Here is a 20,116-nt window from a genome sequence, read left to right as displayed (position 1 = left end):
TAATGCTTTAATTTTTATTTTTCCAGGTTGGACGTGTCAAAAACACTCGTATAATCACAGTCACATCTACTATAGAAAAGCGTATAGAACCCACGTTGGCAATCAACTCGCAAAGTTCTCTCAACGAACCGTTGACAGAAAACATATTAGCGACAGCATCACCTTATGAAAAGGATCACAACCTCTTAGACTCAAGTATTGCTACCCTACCTGCCATTACATTATCTTCAGACATGGAAACTCCGCCCCTAGAAACCGTCACCGAAACATTTAGCACCACTCAGCACATGTTGAAAACACATATTCTACCTGTAGTGAAAGACGTTAACTTGACTAGTAGTTTAACTTTCATTCAAACTTATGAAGTCACCAGATTTGTAACAGCAACTAAAACGTTGCCTCCCATGGACTTCTTCCAATTCATACCAAGCAAAACTCTCAAGGAATTCAATAGCCGTTTGGATGAAGCTGGTTCCGAATTACATCTTGAGTTGGACTTTGGCGACAGCAATGAAGATGAAGATGGCGTTCCAAGACGCGTATTCCCACCAGATCTAGACCTCGCCAATATCGGGTCAGACTTTGATCTTACAGAAATTGACAAGTACAGAATGCACGAAAATCACCTGAGATTAAAGAAAGCCCACGGTCAAAACAAAGGAAACCATGTTACTGAATCACCGAACCCACCCACTCCCGCTTTGACACCAGAACAAGCTCAACAATTAGCTCTTTTGAGACTGCTGAACCCAGCGGCCGCCGCTCAAATTCCTGACGTTGTTACTACGTCTAAACCTGTTCTCAAGTACGAAACTATTTATGAATCCCATGTCATTCCCGTATATGACGGTAAAACTACTATTCAAAGTACTATCTCTAGACCAGTGGCCACCATTACCAAAACGGAATACGAGATTGGAACCAGCAGTCTTCCCGCCCTGCCTTTGCAAACGATCAACCCACTGTTCCCACAACAATTCTCCGTTATATCGACGCCAGTAGTCGTGAACACAGAGGTTACAGCTACTAATAGTCAAGTTTTAAAATTAACGTTTGGTGCGAAGACAGTTTACACGACGCTGTTCACCACTCAAGTTGTGCCTACGGTGCTGACGTCGTACGTGACGTCATCGATTCCCGTACAACCAACCGCCGCACCCCCCGGTTACCCCGGGTACTACCAACCGCCATTCGCACCTTTCCCATACGTAGGATAAGTAGACCAGTAAATATTTTATGTAAAATCGATAAGTGCGGACTATAAGTTAAAAATTGTGTTCAGCAGTGTATGTGATGATAACACGTAACTTTTGCACGAGAAACGAAACTTTTAACTGTGAATGCGTTGTTGTAGTGCACGTGATAAACTGTATTGCGAGTAGGTGAAAAGTAAACAGTGCAAAAGCAGCAGAACGGTGGGATTTATAGCCTTTGTGGAAACATGAAAACTCTAGAGTTGTATTTCTTATAAAGTTTTGTGAGCTCTGCGCTACACGATGCGTCCACTGTAACCCTACGTGGAGGTAATGTTTACCGACGTGTAATAGACATAATATGTAACGCAAATTACATTTTATTCTGTAATTGCTTTGTAAATATTGTTTATTTATGAATAGTACTTCTGTACATAACTGTATACCTATAGCTATAGTTGTAGATAGCTTTCATAAATGTATTTTATAATTTTGTACATGTATTGCATAGAATAAGTGGGTTCTATACTTTTATAAAATTAAATAATTAAAACCTGTACCTAGTTGCCTTATTTCCTCTACGTTTTTATAATGAGATAATGGATTAACTAGACAAAATACTGTAAGGGTCAAAAATATCCAAAACAAGGAACCAATTTACCTTCAAAATAATTCCTAAATACTGTTCTATTTCTATCACATCGTGAGTTTCAATCCAATCACCTAATATTTCTCAGACTTGAGATTTTATTTCCCAAGATATCTTAATTAAGGCCGCTTCATACTACGCAGAATGAAACAAAGACCCTTTAAGTTATGAAAATAAGATTAATGGAAGCTGTTTTGTTAACTTAATAAGAAACCCTAGAATTTGAAATTGTACTTTTTCATTATTAGAGAGTTCTTGTAATTTAATTTAATTTTGAGAGTGCATGTACTGAAGAGGCTACATTAACAGTTCACTTTATTTGTAAAACTCTCTCATAGTTTGATTGAAAAATATAAATATTTGTACTGCTTATGAAGAGACGTGAGCATCCGGTGACTGAGGACAATGATTTGTGTAAAGTAAGTATTCTAAATGAAGTAAGTACTAGTACTACGAGTATGTCAAACTACTTAAGCTGAAGACAACCCCAACAATTCTTGGTCCTAATCAATTAGTGAATAACTCGATGACAGATCTACGTACACACACCCTTCCGCTAGCCGTGGTCGGACAAACGACGCTAAAACGAGATTTTGCGAAAACTCGAAATGGATCCAAAGTAATCATTATCTCAAGTAGTTTTTTATAGTTTTATAGTTAAACCTAAGCATTTCATGAAGCCTAAACCAGTTAATAAGATACTACAATTCAGTTAGATAAAACCTTACTCTCACATAATAATGTATGTAGAGAGCACGCTGTAAAAATCGCGCTCACAAACCATGCTCAAATAGCAAGCAATAAATTCCGAGAGACTGATAGTTATGCAAGTCGTAACAAAAGCGTTTAATCAATTTTATTATACTCACATGGAAAAGATTTTATGGAAGCTACGAAAATAGTCTCTAAACAACTAGGTTATCAAAAATGAAACACTGAGCCGAGATTCATGCTAAAATATTGCTCAAATGTTTGTGTTTCATTTATTATAGCTATTATAGACAAACATGTCAGAACTCTATTCATAATATTCTATTCTACGGTTGGAACTATATGATGTAGGGTCTGCTAATGAAAGCTTATTGTCTGCTTGTCATGTTATCAGGTTTCGAATACCTACCTACCTTCAGGCCCGCCGTAAGCGGGCGTGCAGCGCGTGCACAGCACGCGGGCGGCACGTCCTAGGGGGCGGCAAATCTAGCGAGTTATCACGTAATATTTAAAAAATACAACATCTTTTTACTAATGATTTGATTTCAATATTTCCGAACTCAGCAATAGCGCTAAGAATATTACTTATACTGCCGGTTTCAGTTAGGTACATCCGTTGAAAGGACATTTTCAAAATTAAAGATTCTTAAAAACGATTTAAGATCAACCAGTGGCGTAGCGTGGGGCAAATGCTATTTAGGGGGCGGCAAAATTAAACCAATAAAATTTCGGAAAAAGCCGCCCTAGCTTTGGTCGTCTCCTATCAATTTTGACTGTTTCACCCTTTGCATCCCCAAAAAAATTCGCGCTCGCTGCGCTCGCGGCTCCATGTCAGATATCGCATTTTATCTTTGTTTAATTGTTGAGGCATTCAATTCCGAATAAACATTTTTCGCGCACGTCCGTTATGGCTTTTTATGATATGTTCACTTCATGAAAACTCTAAGGAAAAAATCGCGCGCGCGTCGCGCGCGGCGTTTGCACTTCACATCTGTGCATATCTTACTTTTTGACTTTGCTTTGTTAATTTACAGTGATTTTTATTTGTTTTGTGACCTTTAAAAATAAAAATTTCGCGCTCGCTCCGCTCGCGCTTGCTTACATATGGAAAGTGGCTTATAATTTTTCAAAGGGAAACCCACCAAATAACGTATTTTACTGACTTTAAACATTGTTATAGATATTTAAGTGCGTTAGTTTAAGTTAATCACTATCTTTCAATACATAGGGGCCACTTGGGTAATGATTGCACTGCATTGATGCCCTAAGCAATTGCTTAGTTTGCTTATGGGCTAACCCAGGACTGCTTAGGGCTTAGGTTACTCTGAACATTTCAAGTAAATAAAAAGTTATGTGTAATGTATGTTATGTATTGCAATAGTTATTTATCCAAAAGTAGGTGGGTTTTCTGCAATCAGAGCGGTGCATGTACATATTTTTTTCTGTTGGACAAGTAAGATGGATATGAATGGGCGGGGGGGGGTCCGGACCACCTGGATCCGCCCCCCCCCCCCTTATATATTTTTTGACAAAACGTATGTAGTCGTAGGGCGGCATAATCAGTTTTGCACGCGGGCGAACAAACAGCTAGCGGCGGGCCTGCCTACCTTTGTCAGTAATCTGTATGCAGGCCCGCCGTAAGCGGGCGTGCAAGGCGTGCACCGCACGCGGGCGGCACGTCCTAGGGGGCGGCAAATCGAGCGACCTATCACGTAATATTAAAAAAATACAATATCTTTTTACCAATTATTTGATTTCAATATTTCCGAACACAGCAATAGCGCTAAGAATATTACTTACACTGCCGATTTCAGTTACATCTGTTGATCATTTTCAAAATTAAAAATTATTAAAAACGATTTAAGATCAACCATTAGCGTAGCGTGGGGGGAGAGAGCAGGGGGGGCAAATGCCCTGGGCGGCACTATTTAGGGGGCGGCAAAATTAACCCATAATTACGTAATAAAAATATTTTTACTAAAAATAGATGAGTAGATTAGTAATAAAATTTCAGAAAAAGCCGCCCTCGCTTTGGTCGTCCCCTATCAATTTTGACGGGTTCATCCTTTGCATCCCCAAAAAAATTCGCGCTCGCTGCGCTCGCGCCTCCATGTCAGATATCGCAATCAGTAGCGGTTTAAGGGTAGGGCGCAGTTGGGCGACGGCCCAGGGCGCCGGATATAAGGGGCGCCACAGGCGCCCCCAACCAATCCTTGATCAGAATGTTACTCCTATTTTTGTTTTAAACATCAAAGATTGCAACTTACAAGAACTGTATCCAAATGAATGGATAGCATCAGGGCCATCTTAACCTATGGTGCAGCGTATGCGAATAACCCGGGCGCCGCGGGCTCAGGGGCGCCGAAGCGAATTTGTGTTTAATTCCGCGTTAAATTTGAGAAATTCTCGAAGAAACACTACTTTTATGTCCCAAAACTCAATAATTTTCGCGCTCGCTTCGCTCGCGGTTTCCTCACTTTACACTTCAGTTTTTTATCACATATAGCTACTTTTAATGTCCCAATACTCAAAAGAATTCGCGCTCCCTTCGCTCGCGGCTTCTTCACTTCACAGTCGCTTTTTATTATATATGTTTAGGACTTTTAGTGATCCAAAACTCAAACATTTTCGGGCTTGCTTCACTTTACAGTTGTTTTTATTTTTCAAGATTTTTTTAGTCTACCCTAGCAAAAAGGGAGCGTCGTTTTTAAGTTATTTTATTAATAAGAAAGTAACTTCTAGTTTCCATATGAACTTTCTTATTTACGGTACTACTTTAAGTCCCAAAATTTTAATACATAGGCGCCATCATCAACAAAGAGTTATGTACGTTTAGGCAAAATTTTAAGTAATTTTTGTTTTGAGTTCTAAAATATAACAAAAAAATTTCGCGCTCGCTTCGCTCGCGCAATCAGAAGACATGTTCCAGTGTTTTTGCATTCACCAACCAGCAATAACTTATGTACAATTGGGTTACATTTTAGGTAATTTTTGCTTCGACTTGTTAACTATAAAAAAAAAAATTTGCGCTCGCTTCGCTCGCGCAATCGGTAACTACATACGTCTCTATTTTTCGTATCGCCCAGAGCGCTGGTAGAGTTAAAACGGGCACTGATCGCAATTTATCTTTGTTTAATTGTTGAGGCATTCAATTCCGAAAAATCATTTTTCGCGCACGTCCGTTAGGCCTCGGCCTCGAATTTTGCGGGCAGCGGGGCGGCAGCGGCGTCGGCGCGGGAGCGGCAGGATCTTACGCGTATAATCAAATGGACCGACCCTCGAATACAGCGGCGCGGGAGCGGGCAACGAGCGGTGCACTTGGTGACCGCCCGCGCCGCCGCCGCTGCCACCCCGCTGCCCGCAAAATTTGAGGCCGAGGCCTTATAGCTTTTTGTTCACTTTGGCTTTTTATGATATGTTTACTTCATGAAAACTCTAAGGAAAAAATCGCGCTCGCTTCGCTCGCGGCTTCATGTACATTTGCACTTCATTTCTGTGCATATCTTATTTTTTGACTTTGCTTTGTTTTATTTATGGTTTTTATTTATTTTGTGTCCTTAGACTAAAAAAATTTCGCGCTCGCTTTGCTCGCGCTTCCTTACATATGAGATATGTCTCATGCGTTGACTTTTTCAACGGGAAACCCACCAAAAACCATTAATAACATATTTTACTGAAATTAAACATTGCTATAGATATTTAAGTTCGTTAGTTTAAGTTACCCATAATCTGTTCTAAGCACTTTGATATACATTATGTTGGTAACCTACCCATTAATCACAATCTTTCTATACATAGGGGCAACTTGGGTAATGATTGCACTGCATTGATGCCCTAAGCAATTGCTTAGTCTGCTTATGGGCTAACCCAGGACTTCTTAGGTTACTCTAAGACTTAGAGCATTTCAAGTAAATAAAAAGTTACGTGTAATATATGTTATGTTCCTATTGCAATATTTATGTATCCAAAAGGAAGTGCGTTTTCTGCAATCAGAGCGGTGCATGTACATATTTTTTTCTGTTGGACAAGTAAAATGGATATGAATGGGCGGGGGGGTCCGGACCCCCTGGAACTCCCCCCCCCCCCTTATATATTTTTTGACAAAACCCAGTATAATATGTAGTCGTAGGGCGGCATAATCGGTTTTGCACGCGGGCGAACAAACAGCTAGCGGCGGGCCTGTCTGTATGTACCTTTCATGTGGTGTCTATGTCTGTTGTTTCTGATTAATGATGCCTCATTAAGTTTATTGAAAATGTATTTGATGCTTGCAAGCAATTTATCTGGCTTGTTAATGAAAAACCAGAATATAATAGGAACCAAAAAAGATAGGTAAGAGCTGCATATCTGTTGTAGAAAAGCAAACATTCTCTAACATAATTTTGAATTCACTCGCTGCTACAAAAACGTTAGCAAGGAACAAATGCGTTGAAGCAACTTTCAAACTTCTTCTTGTGGCATATTTTCGTATCCTTTTAGACGCTGGTGACCATGTGTGCTTTGCTGTTGGCGGGAAATATAAAGCTTGCACCTCTCGCCAAGTGTCAGACCAACACGGACAGACTTCACTATACACGCACCACAAACACGATGAAATAAGAATGAGTAAATGTAGAACAGAAGATAAGTAAAGATTTTATTGTTTCAATTTAACTATGTAGTTTAGAATGTGGGATATTCACATAAGTACTGACTAATGTCCTTCAACAACAGTCTCACCTAATACCTAACGTAAGATTGTAAGTACTGAAATGAAGTCTACATTTATAAATACGAACTAGTTGCTCGTAAATGTAGACTTCTTATTACGTACATAGGTAACGTAGGTAGTACCGTCGTCGATATGGGCAATGTTAATATAATCAAAAGATCATACCTGCAAAAGAGCACCATGAAAAAACCTTGTTCATTGTCCCATTGTACCCTATCTATCCGGCTTAAAATCTGTGCGAGTGGATACGGTTTCATTGCTCACTGATTGAACGAGGTTAGATGAAATCGGCTTATCGTCCACCGATGGCAGGAGGGACCGAGGAATAATTTCATTTGGGCATGCACCAGCCGCGAACGCGCTCGCTTCGCGTACTGTCATGCAAATTGACAATGTGCCTCTATGTGCAGTCTTCTATCCCGCATAATGCCAACAAAAATGTAGCAAGAGAAACGATACATGGCTGGGGGATTCCCTTTGTACGCTTGTAGGAAAATATTAATGTAATTTCATACAAAATGAATACCAAATAGAAATGGGATTCATAATTGAAAACCAATGTCTGTAAAAACTCCTTTTTTGCATAAATATTCTCAGTAGAGTTACTTCTTACGCTTATTATTGAAATAATGTGAAGTATGCGACTTAAATATCTTATCTTATAAAATCAGTCCCCTTTTTGCCGGCAATGATTAATAAAGAAAGATTCAATTATAATGATAAGAAATTATTCTACGTACAGCGATCGTCATCGATAAACAATAAACAGTAAGAACCTAATGTAGTGAGGACAATAGAGTGCACATTGTTTGTTTTACTTGTAAATTATTTTGATAAATAGTGTCTAGTGCGCCCAAAAGGAATATCAAATTAATAAGTGGACTTACCTAAATCTCGAAGAATGTCTCGATATCACTTCATTATTTCTGTCTGCGTTGCAGTCTCTTGTAAGTTTACTTATTGCTTTTATTTAGATGGCTATATAGATATTACATGTGTACTCGAAGAATGTGATGATTTTGAAGAGTTAATTGATGACAAGGCAAATTCTTCTATCTAAACAAAACGTAACTATTCTATTTTTTGGAAGAACGAGCCAATCTCTGCTCATAAAAATAAGTAGGCAAAAGTATTTAGCACATACTTACTCTGATCTAATAAATTGAAGCATTCAATAATAATCAATTCCTCTGCTGTAAATTCAGACGCAGTTTACATAGCTGCAGACAACGAGGCCTTAGCCACAAACGACGAGAGCAGAGACACGGAGCTTGTGCGACGATGCTTCCATTTCACTTGGCTGGGTCCCAGATGGAATAACAACAGTGTGTTTCTGAACGCTACGTGCCAGGACGCGACGCGGCTAGCCAGTGGGGTGCCTTGCGTCGAACCGCTCGTTGTCTCGTGTAAGTTTAATAAATATTAAGATCTTACTGGTACAATATTATTTTATTCAAGGAAACAGTCAAACTTAGGAAATTATATTATCCATAGACCTAGACTTTAATTTACCTATTAAATAATTCAAAATAGAATCGGACAAACTCGAATGTATTGAGGAAAACCCTTTCACCGTGTGACTTCAGGAAATATGGTCACAAATAACATGCAATACCGACAGTACATATTTTGAGCATTAAACTTAAAAAGTTGCCTTCTGAAGCAGAACTCATTAGATATCTGCCTGCTTTTCCAGATGATGGGACATGGCCAGATGTGGAATATATTTGGAGAAACCATTTAGGAAATGCTTCTTGCATCCTAGCTAACAACGACGTATGCGCCCAATACACGTATTATTTCGACGGACATGGTGAGAACCTTCTTAACTACATTTTTTAACAAAATTAAGGGTCAAACTCAACCTCATCGATGGGCAATGCGTTGAGGAGGTTAAAAAAGGACAGTCGATCAATATACTGGCATCTGGTTAGACTTGAAGAGCCCAGACGAATGATACCTTTAGATAGTCAATCGAACTTTAACCCCTCTGCTCGACAAGGTTTTGACATATGACTTTACCGTTGATTCGGCGGGATATTTTGAATCGCGACATGGAACTCAAAAATTTGTACTAACTTTCAACACATAAATTCTAAGTCCGTAATGCCTGATCAGAAGTATTTTAACTATAACTTTAGAGCTCACTTATTTGACAACAACGTGCGAAGGTCAAATGGGGTCAGTTAATTCAGAAATAGATAATAATTACGGTGTTTCTAAGTCTATCGAAAAGTTAGGCATTTCAAATTTGGTGAAAACTTACCAATAAATAATCGCATCACTTTCTCAAACACAACACAAAAGTCATATTTATAACATTTTCAATCCGTTGCAATACATTTCGTGCACTTATTTATGATTCATAACTAAAAAATCAGCACATAAAATACACAATAAAAATGAACAATTTACAAGATCAAAGTCAAGTAGAGTTTGGAACAGAGTACATTTTTTTTTTTTCAATCAGCGGTGTGCATTCGATACCTAAATCGGATGTTTATTATAAATAATCGAATACCAATTTTATATATATTTTTTAATAGAAACTTATTTCAATTTTATTTCTTAATTTTAAATTATAGGTTCAATTTGTTTTTGTTGTGAAGAAAAAATAGGTAAAATATTTATACTGGGTGTCCCATAAGTCCTTTGAATTTTAAATTTCGAATAAAATTCAGATGGCGCGCCGGAATGGCGCGCGGGGTGCGGGGATAGCATCAACGGTCTTTCAGGAAAGTTTTATCGGAGCAGACCGTGGTTTTTGTGTGCGTGAGTCACAACAATGATTCGGCCACCATTGCGCGGCGTAAAGGACATTGGGCGAGATGTTTGAATGTTGGTCTACTCCCCCTCTAGTAATGAGTCATACATCATTTGAAAGGTCTTTTTAAGCGTTACATTTTGTACTTACATACTACTTACCAATTCTTAGTACTTTAGATGTTAGAACATGTTTAAGGTTTTTTATCGATAGTTAGTTTCAAGTCCTTAGATTCCTTCTCTAGTAATTAATTATATATCACTGGAAAGGCCTTTTTAAATCGAACATTTCGTACTTAAATACCTCTAACAAATTGTCAGTACTTAAGAAGCTACAGTAGATTTTAGACATAGTTATTATTTCACTAAACATGGTCCAACTCCCTAAATACTAACAAATGACAATCGCCGCCGTACAAGAAAATACTTTATATAACATAAGCTTTCTATTGATGTATTACTTAATGCTAGAGGAGAGGTAGATCAAAACGCTCATTGTCCTTTGGTGGCGAAAAAAAATTGCTTCATTCCTCTAGGCATCGACTTAATATTTTTGATCCTAATGATCCCGCAGGACTTCTGAGGATCTGAGGCGGATGACGGGGAGTAGCGACCCCGCGCTTCTTTATAGCTTGTCGGTCAAAAATAATCTTTCTTGTTCTACTAGTCAATGCAATTTATTTGATACCCGTATTGACAGATTTGTGAAAAGAAAAATAAGTCAGCGGCGGCCATCTTTCTTCCATCTTGGACCAGCTTTCGATGAACAGCGAGTAGCAGTTCCGACTACCTATTTGCCCTTTCAAACAATAAAATCGTCATAAAATTTTGCGATAACTACACCTAACTACAGCTCTCGTCAAATAGCTTTGCCGCTCAGTTAAAAAGTCGGAAGTAACGAACCGCCATTAAGTTTGGCAGGACTACAGGAATTCTGTACATAAAACACCCGAAAAAATAAATAAGTCTTCAAAATTTGCGGTCTTCAGAAATCCTAAAAACCGAAAAATAAAATATTCCGGCTACAACGTATTTTCTACCACTGATTTTCAAGCATTTTTTCAAAATAAATAAAGTCATTTTACTTTTCCTAATTTATTTTCAGATTATAGTATACAAAAGTGCAATTTAGTAATATTATAATATCAAATAATATAAAATTATTAAATCGATTCTTTATTTTAACGAATCGGATCATTCGATGCAAAACTTCTATCACCGTCGCCATCTTGTCTATGCGTCTTCAAATTTAAAAAAACAACAAATGTAAACAAACATGGCGAGTTCGATCAGAATTCCCGGTAATTACGATTGGATTTTCAAAAGGTATATTACTAAAGGGATGCTAAATATGAAAGGTTTGAATGCGTCAAAATAGTTTAAATTTATTTAGTTATTTTATTTAGTACTCACAAATACGGTTTGATTGGAAAGAAAATAAATATGAGCGTAAATAATTAGGAAAGTGTATGACTCATTCGCAGACCCCGATTGGGGTCTAAACCGAGCTTACGGTGACATTGATGTTCAGACCCCAATCGGGGTCCGCTACGGATTTGACGGTTAATTACCTTTCTATCATAATCAAATTAACAAACAAATACTTAGCCTATCATTCCGACTTCCCCGGAAGTTAACTCTAGACAGGATACTAAAATAAAAGATTTCTGCTATCATTATTAATACTGTTGATTAGGAACTGATAACAGGGTTTTTTCATTATCATTACAGTTGACAATTCGACATATTTGTGCACGAGAGCTATAGATTCCAATGGGCAGGCCATCACCAGCGGTTGTCATGAACAAAGAAATGGGAGTTACGTCACTAGAGCCTGCTTCTGTCAATCGGTGGAAGGAGGGTTCCCCTGCAATGACGCTGTTGTATCAAAATTAAATACTGTATTATTCACTCTGTTTTCCATTGTTGTGATATTTAATTTTAATGTTGTTTAATAAACGAAACAAATACATACATCGTAAATAGATTGTTTTTATTTTATTTTTTTGTTTTAAAGAAAACATTTGGCCGTTATCACATTAGGTGGTAAAAAAGGAATTCATAAGGGGAGTACAAAAGTAAATAACGAAGTACATAAGGTAGGAGGGGAGTACACTACGCAGGGGAGTATCTATGGATATTCGAGAGTGTATATTGGGAGCACATACCAAAGTAGGTACATAAATAGATGAAATAAGTGTGATATAAGAATTAAATCATGTTTGAGATGTGTTTGAGGGCATCCCCCTAAAGTCACACCGCCACTATGGTAGTTCCATCATTGATGACAGAGTGACTTGAGAAAACAATGGACGTCCTTCGGCTGAGAAGATAATATCTTGTAAATGAAATGTAAATAATATTGTAATGTAATGTAGTAAATAATATTTACAACAACATTTTTACAGGTATAGGTATTCATACTTATTATAGCTAGTTAATACCCTAGAAGAATTAGGAAGCACATAAATACAAGGGTATTTTTTTCTGAACCAGTCTTGCCAATTTTTATGAACTCACTTCTAAAAATATTGATTTCAGTACAAAAGTTGTGTATCCGAACGATCCGAACGAATGAATGAAACTGCTTATCTGACATTAGAAGTGACGTGTCCGGCCTGTCAGCAACGTCAAACAACATTTTAAAAACGCCTATTGCAGCAGTGGTTTTATGTGCCACCGCTGCATAGTTTTAATATAAAAGTTAACTACAGCCTAAACCTAAAATGTACTCCGTGTTGACAAGAGGAAATGCGATCCTAACGTACACATTAAGCGTACTAGCATGTCTAACCTTTTTGTGTTTTTTGTCCACATTAACAGTGGATTACAGAACTGCTGCCCAAATGAACACAGTAAAAGTAGTCGTGTAAGTATACAAAACATATTTTGTGCCTTTACGCGTGTTTTGTAAATGTTAAAGCCTTTGTATGCTTACAGTAAAAACGTACCAGATTACGGAGCATCAAGAGAAAGAAATGATCTTGGCTTCCTTACTTTTGATCTGAAGACGGATCTCTCTCACCTATTCAACTGGAACGTAAAGCAACTGTTCTTGTACCTGACTGCTGAGTACATCACACCTAACAATGAATTAAATCAAGTTGTACTCTGGGACAAGATTATCCTCAGAGGTGAAAATGCTCTCTTGGATTTCAAGAACATGAACACAAAGTACTATTTCTGGGATGATGGCAATGGTTTAAAGTGAGTACTGTTATTTATTTTATTTAAAACAACACTAAGAACTGATGAAAATGCTGAAATCCTTAATCTAATTTGGCCCTATAAAGATGGTTTATCCAAAACTATAATCAGTTGGCATATAATGGGTAACATGTACCATGGGTAACATAATATTTTTTTGTGATGCAAAATTGATGCTTTATTTATCTTTTACAGAGGCCACAGCAATGTAACCCTCACTCTGTCATGGAACATCATACCAAACGCAGGTTTGTTGCCAAACATCCAGGCTCTGGGCCAACATTCCTTCAAGTTCCCCACAGATTACACTCAGACGAGGGTATGATCCATAAGTTACTTATGAATGTTGCATTTTGCATAGCTGGGCTGCCCATAGAGTTGTGTTACATTAAGATTGTCAAATATACTGCTTTGTCACATTAATTGGTTTTATTTTTCTGTTAACATTGTACATACTACATATCTTATTTAATTACAAGTTAACTCTGTCTATAGAATTGTACCATAATAATGCTATACTATAATATCAGAAGGCTCTAAAAATATACATGTATAGATAGCATTCTCGGTGATCCATGTAAAAATAGTGTTCAGGAAATCACAACCTAGCTCAATTTGTGTTATGGCATAATTTCAATTTTTATATTACTATTTAAGAAAAGTAGATAATAAAATCTGATGTCTTTAATAGTGTTTTTTTTTCTCTGTCACAAAGACCCGCAATAAGGATAGGAACATATCAATAAAAAAATATTTGATTTTATATCATATAATTATCAATTACATTTTTAATTAAACATACATTAATTATTTTTGCTCTACAGTGTTGTTCTACAGCAGAAAAAACTAGTGACCTCTACTTTTGCTTGTAATAGAGGTATCTATATTTACTCAAATACTTTGCCAATTAGATCAGCATCGCCAGATATAAAACAATTACAAGTCTCTAGCGGACTGGATTTATTACTTAAACATTTTAACAGTAGGAATTGATTCTAACTAAACATTTTAGCATTAATTTTAGGTTCTACAAGAAACCATCTAGGATTAACAAAATACTCAGGAGGTATAATTCCCAATATTGAGGTATAATATAAATGCATATGAACTAAGCAGAAATATTACTCTATGCTTTTATTATTTAACTACATGTGATTTTACTTTAAGACCTCATACAAGCGTGTACATTCAAGAAACATACGATATAAGGTATATGAATTATTATACTTTTCAATATTCTGGGACCATTATGAGGACCCTTAAAATATAATTATTATCTAATTAACTGTAAAAATAGTTTTCCAACAAAGATCTCTCATTTCCTTCCAATATTTTCATAGATACCATAAAATTTTATAAGGGCATTATTATTGGATTAAATGGTCTACTGTATAATTCATAAATCAATGTAATAAAAACAAGATGCTTATTTAAACTTTGCTATTTGTGCAATTGTATTGTATTGGCCCATTTTGACCATAAAACACATTTTACAAACACAAATAAGCACTCTTAAATTTATCTTAAGGGTACTTATTAACTACTAAAGAAAAAACAATCTTAAAGCAACACTAAATTTAAAATTTTCATTGGTGATATTAATCACACAATCAGGTAAAGGGAAAGTCATTGCAAAGGTTTATTAAGGTATTAATGTTACAAATAACTAAGATTTTCAAATCTCATAAACGAAGATTGACACACCCCAATTTTATTCATCTTATCGAAGGTACTTGCTCTGTAAATCACAATAAATATTATTTCGTGTTTTTTATATGAAATGCATTTTTAACACAGCTACCCTATTGTACACTAAAATAATTATCATGAAGTGAATCGCGTCAACAAATATTCCTTAAATGTAATAACAGTTCATAGTGTATTGCTTGTGTACGCCCCTGGCATTATTAAGAATTTACCTACAAAGAATCTCCTACAACTTCTACCGTTATGCTAACATTCAAAGCTGATCCCGCTAAATTACATGAAAAAATATTGCATATTTAAGTAAATACTTTACTGATGCAGGTAAAATATCGCAATCTGCTCGCACAACAATCAACAGATGAGATGCATGTTACAATGTATTTTCTATTTTATCTACAATTTAACAACATGAAATAAAATATAAAATCTTATGCAGTGTAAATACAGTATTTGACCTGCTTGTGTGAATTGACTAGTAAACATGGATTAGGTAATGATAATACTCGTTACGACCGTTTCCATCGTATCCTACTGCAGGAAGTCAGGGAGGTTGTAACAGTACTGCAATGACAAATTAAAAGTCACACTTTCTTTAATTCTAAATGTAATTCGAGAACACTAATATCATGCTAAACAAAGTACGTTTACTTACTAGAATTTAAAACATAATAATTATGGTAGGTACACATCGAGTATTACAATTAAATGATAGTATATGTATTGGGATAAATACTGTCTCTTTAAAGTAATTGTTATCAAAATGAACAATATTTAACCACACATGATGATGCAGCAAGCATTATAGGATTAATTATATTAAGAAGGTAATTTCTCTAATATTATATGAATCAAAGACAAATGATAGTGCAGGATTATTATCATCAAATATTCTAACAAGTTGTTGAGTCATCAGACAAAGCTGAAACCACAATGGACGCGCGGAGTTCGCGCTGTTGAGAAACGCGCTCGCCCACTATAGGGCCAGCCTAAAGCACAACAAATGGTACGATCTACAAATTAACAGAGCAATACTAAAAGATCACAGTTTCTGCCATATGAAGTGATTTGGTTTCACAAAATGGCATTATTACTAGAGACATTATGTGAACACGATACATTTCATTAATAGATATAACATGAGCTCTAACTGGAAACACTGTTTAAATATATTCCTATTTATAATATTTAACATCAAATACAACCAAAGGTGAAACCAAATATGTATTTAATAGCTACATTGTAGTTTTTCGCTGTATTTAATTTGTAACACTCACATTTTTAAAATAAATGTGAATCTGAAAGGTACGTAATGTCAAAAGACCTAAGATCCAAAACCTGTGAGTAACAATAAAATACAAGTTGTATACTGGAACGGTGACTGTTGTTAGCAAATCATTACAACCCTGCCTGCACATCTGACATAGTTCCAACGTCACGTTTGCAATCATAGATGCACCACATCTTGGACAGTAAGTACCAGTCGTAAGCGGATGACATCCTGCCAGTCATATCACAGCAAGTGCGCCACAGTCGCATACACAACTGTATCACATAGCCAAACAGTGTTCAATCATTAGTATAACTGTAATACAATTAAGGACAAGGTGTCCGATAGTTATTAAGGATACCATCAAAGACTATCATTACTATGTATACATTCTGCCATCTTCTATACAAGCAGATGCAACCTTATTTTTGGACAATATAATATGAAAGTCAACATCTACACTTCATTTCCATTGGTACTGCATCTAACTTTTGAAGGATTTGGACACATGAGTTACGTAGTTATCTTAAGTATGTACACACTATTGAGTACAGAGTCCGTGCTGTAAGAGTCGAATCACACCTAGATGTCAGCAGCCCTTTGCAAAGTTTTAGTGTCAAATAATTTTAAACTTTGTCTTCAATTTCATTATACATGGTATCACATAAGTAATTTGAAGCCAGAGTACTCTCGGCACTGCGTGCAGCCGCGCGACTTTTTTAAGTTTCTCAAGCGATACTATGCATTATATTTTAGAAATGAAGATAGTTTTGAATTATTTGTGGAGGCTGTTGCTATCTGGATGTGGTTTGAGCCTAAGGGTTTCAAATGTGCGGACAGGAGGTGTGTAGTCTACCTATGAGAGCCGCGTTCACAGACGGCAGGGGTCGACTGCGGGCCGTCACGCGCCTGACAGCGGCGGCCCGTCCGTCTGCACGTCTTTGTCCTCTGTGGGCGGCACGCAAGGACGATCCGACCCGTATCTCCTTGACAGATCTAACATTTCTCTCAACCCCTGGAATTTTACAAACAGAATCTCATTTCTATGTTACACCCATCAAACAACTTATTTCGCCATCAACTGTATTTCGAAATCATCACCAGTTTTTATACCACATAATAAAATGGGAATTAATCTAAAAGAGGGACTAATTTAGCAATTTCATAGCATAAAATTGTACCTTATTTTCTGTAATGAGCCTTTGGTAGAGTTCCTCTTCTTTCCTTGTATCAAATTCATCCATATTGACAGCTTTGTACATTATACTTGTCATCTCATTGATCCTCTCTGCTTGTTGCTGGATCAACTATAATTTTGTAAAATAACAATTATATTGTTATTTTATAAAATAAATTAATTTAAGTTAGTCTTAATTGTAATTTTGACTATATGCATTTAAATTTATATTTTATTGATTGTTTAGATTAAAACTTTAGCAAACCTCTTGTTGTTTTTCATTGATAGCATTTGAGAAGTCTATCCTTGACTCCCATATTCTCTTCTCAGTATGCTGTCGGTACTTGGACATTATGAGTTCCAGTGCTCGTCTGTGATCTTCCAAAGCAGCCCTCAGCTCACCGTTCTCGCGCTGTACATCTCTCATCAGCCGCGACTCTCGCTCGATGCTCGCTATAAGAGTCCCTCGCGGACGCTCACGAGATGCCTCGTTCAGAGTATCAACTTCCTCTTTATACTGTAATATAAAAGTTTACTTGTAATAGTACTTCCTTATAATTATAAATAGTATATTTTCTAGTATATGTATAAACAAAATGCTGTAAAAACACACCATTATTGTAGAAACTATGTTCAGAAATAACTTATGACCATTTATCGGCAGTAGAGAACAATCACTAAGCTGTTATATCTGATTATTTCCTGCTGTAGTAAGGTTTCAGTTTGCTATTAATAGATTTCTCTTTATTGTATTGTATTACAACTCACTGCACAAGCTGATGATCAGGAAAACATAATGTAAACTAATATTTTAACACTGAAGAGTTTGTTTGCTTGTTGTTCAAGCTAATATTAGGAACACATGGTCCAATTAGTAAAATTATTTCACTGTTATATAGATTCTACGTACTGAGTGGGGTATGTCAAGTAGTTCCCACGGAACATATGAAGCTACTGGCAAAAGTTACAGTACTAAGACACAGCCCAACTAGTATAATTCTCGTTCTTTGGCAATCATAAACATTATTATTTGACTTATTCCAGTGGTCACAATTAATTATAGAAATGTTTGCTGGCAGTGACATCAACATTTTTAGTAAGTTATGTGTGTTTTGTATCACTCAGTATGAAGAAACAGTATGCTGACATACTATTTCACATTGTCAAATTGCCAGCTCATCTTTTTTTATAGCAGTACTATGATTCTCCTTTCACTTATTCTAAATTCGATTGCTTACATAGAATGATAAAATAAAAAAAGGTTATGTTAAGATTGGCAGTAACAATCTATTCTATGTTTAACATATTGATGAGTATAATGAATAATGTATCCTGTGTATATAAAATCATAATATTTTTGTATGTGTTAATATCCATTAGTTGAAGTAAATATGGTTGGCTTCACATTAATTTTCATGTGTATACAACAATCATTAATATAATTCCTTCTGATATTTGGGTATCAATTAGTAATTAAGAGCTAGATAATATCATATTGAGAAAGTCAAATGTTTACACAACATTAAGAGAGAAACAAACTACAAGGTCAATGAAGTATTTATTAAAATATATGCCTTAAATTCATTGGAAACGTGGTTTTATTTAATCTGGGCGTAATTCTCAGTAGGTTCTGTGCCCATAAATTTCGTATTCAGACAATGAACGAGAGTGAGCGTCACAGTTACGTACTCGTCGTACATCGCAACAACCTACCTGTTTCATCGTATGTATTTGTCTGTAAGCGGTCTGAGTCTCAGTCAGCAAAGCATCAGCTTCAGTTTCACGCTCTTTGAGACGTCCCGCAAGTCGTTTTGCATCCAAAATTATTTGCTGTATGGTCAGTGACATCTGAAAAAGCCAGCATTGTAGAAAACTCACAACATACCACTTCAAAAATCGATTTTAAAACAGAACTACACTAACCCTGATATCCACACAAAGTTGTCACACGAATAACGTATCATCTAAGTAATTTCAACTGATAAATTTAAACAAAACACCAATTTTTAAGTAAAACTAAAAGACGCATATCAGCTGTTTCGTGATTAGAGTACAGCAGCCATTAGCTTTCATTTCATTTGAAGCGGAGTATTAACTTTCCAAATACAAAAGTATGAGCTAGAGCAAGCTAGCACTAGTTGTTTGAGGTTGTTTCGCGGAAATGTTGTGTTACAGAAAAGAGAAAGAACATATTCACAACAGTACTCAAATTAGAACGACTATATTGTGACATGACCTTGATCACAGAGAATCGAAGAAGGTCCAATGTTGCACTAACTAAATATTATGTTTAAATAGTGTGTTGCAAAAAAAACTTGTTAATTATTAGTAACCATTAGTAACGATTTAACAAAATATTACATCTGAATCGTGAATTTATCTCTTGAAGTCTTTAACATGCGATGTGAAATATCCGCAAAGTACCGTAAGTCTGTGGTTTACATACTCAAGACGAAAAGAGTCCTCCATGGTTTCGTATTCCTAAATAGGTACCACATATTTGGTTACCAATATTGTCTTATGATATTGATATGAGTGACCCATACATTGCTACGGTAATCATACCTTCAGTCGATCCCGGAAAGTTGCATACTAGTAAACTACAGATTGTACGGTGTACAGATTAGATCGGCTGTCCGCAACAGCACTATGTGGTTGTTAATTGATTAATTGACCAACTAAAGTTTGACAGCCAATTTAGGTCAGTGCTACGAGACGTGTAAAATTCAGT

The 20,116-nt window shown here is 36.3% G+C and overlaps 4 protein-coding genes across 8 annotated transcripts in view; 3 read left to right on the top strand and 1 right to left on the bottom strand.

Moving 5' to 3' along the window:
* LOC124632428 overlaps positions 1-1,752 on the top strand; it is a 124,067-nt gene extending 122,315 nt beyond the window's left edge. For all 5 annotated transcript variants that reach the window (XM_047167267.1, XM_047167269.1, XM_047167271.1 and 2 more), the window contains one exon: positions 27-1,752. In XM_047167267.1, coding sequence (XP_047023223.1) covers positions 27-1,217 — 1,191 coding nt within the window. In that variant the 3' untranslated portion in view covers positions 1,218-1,752. The remainder of the gene's footprint in view (positions 1-26) is intronic.
* A 6,230-nt stretch (positions 1,753-7,982) lies between these two features.
* LOC124632254 lies at positions 7,983-12,010 on the top strand. Its single transcript, XM_047167014.1, has 4 exons — positions 7,983-8,211; positions 8,470-8,670; positions 8,961-9,077; positions 11,759-12,010. Exons 1-4 carry the CDS (start codon positions 8,166-8,168, stop codon positions 11,980-11,982), a joined length of 588 nt encoding a protein of 195 aa, XP_047022970.1. The 5' UTR covers positions 7,983-8,165; the 3' UTR covers positions 11,983-12,010.
* Positions 12,011-12,629: 619 nt separating this feature from the next.
* On the top strand, positions 12,630-13,653 carry LOC124632255 (signal peptidase complex subunit 3). Its single transcript, XM_047167015.1, has 3 exons — positions 12,630-12,896; positions 12,968-13,234; positions 13,430-13,653. Exons 1-3 carry the CDS (start codon positions 12,754-12,756, stop codon positions 13,557-13,559), a joined length of 540 nt encoding a protein of 179 aa, XP_047022971.1. The 5' UTR covers positions 12,630-12,753; the 3' UTR covers positions 13,560-13,653.
* Positions 13,654-13,987: 334 nt separating this feature from the next.
* Positions 13,988-19,499, bottom strand: LOC124632252 (FGFR1 oncogene partner 2 homolog). Its single transcript, XM_047167013.1, has 5 exons — positions 19,309-19,499; positions 19,099-19,233; positions 17,651-17,902; positions 17,390-17,515; positions 13,988-17,223 (listed from the first exon to the last, which is right to left on the bottom strand). Exons 2-5 carry the CDS (start codon positions 19,231-19,233, stop codon positions 17,110-17,112), a joined length of 627 nt encoding a protein of 208 aa, XP_047022969.1. The 5' UTR covers positions 19,309-19,499; the 3' UTR covers positions 13,988-17,109.
* Between the last annotated feature and the right edge of the window lie 617 nt (positions 19,500-20,116).

The sequence above is a fragment of the Helicoverpa zea genome, chromosome 8 (assembly GCF_022581195.2).
Source record: "Helicoverpa zea isolate HzStark_Cry1AcR chromosome 8, ilHelZeax1.1, whole genome shotgun sequence".
Lineage (NCBI taxonomy): Eukaryota > Metazoa > Arthropoda > Insecta > Lepidoptera > Noctuidae > Helicoverpa > Helicoverpa zea.
The sequence above is the reverse complement of the archived record's forward strand: the minus strand, read 5'-3'. Positions and strand labels throughout refer to the sequence as shown.

Coding starts and splice junctions, on each gene's coding strand:
- LOC124632254 (XM_047167014.1), top strand. CDS start 8,166: ATGTCTCGATATCACTTCATTATTTCTGTCTGCGTTGCAGTCTCTT. Junction 8,671..8,960: donor CGAACCGCTCGTTGTCTCGT/GTAAGTTTAATA, acceptor CTGCTTTTCCAG/ATGATGGGACATGGCCAGAT. Junction 9,078..11,758: donor GTATTATTTCGACGGACATG/GTGAGAACCTTC, acceptor TTATCATTACAG/TTGACAATTCGACATATTTG.
- LOC124632255 (XM_047167015.1), top strand. CDS start 12,754: ATGTACTCCGTGTTGACAAGAGGAAATGCGATCCTAACGTACACATTA. Junction 12,897..12,967: donor AACACAGTAAAAGTAGTCGT/GTAAGTATACAA, acceptor GTATGCTTACAG/TAAAAACGTACCAGATTACG. Junction 13,235..13,429: donor GATGATGGCAATGGTTTAAA/GTGAGTACTGTT, acceptor TATCTTTTACAG/AGGCCACAGCAATGTAACCC.
- LOC124632252 (XM_047167013.1), bottom strand. CDS start 19,233: ATGTCACTGACCATACAGCAAATAATTTTGGATGCAAAACGACTTGCG. Junction 17,903..19,098: donor AAATACATACGATGAAACAG/GTAGGTTGTTGC, acceptor TTTATATTACAG/TATAAAGAGGAAGTTGATAC. Junction 17,224..17,389: donor GGCTCATTACAGAAAATAAG/GTACAATTTTAT, acceptor GTAAAATTCCAG/GGGTTGAGAGAAATGTTAGA.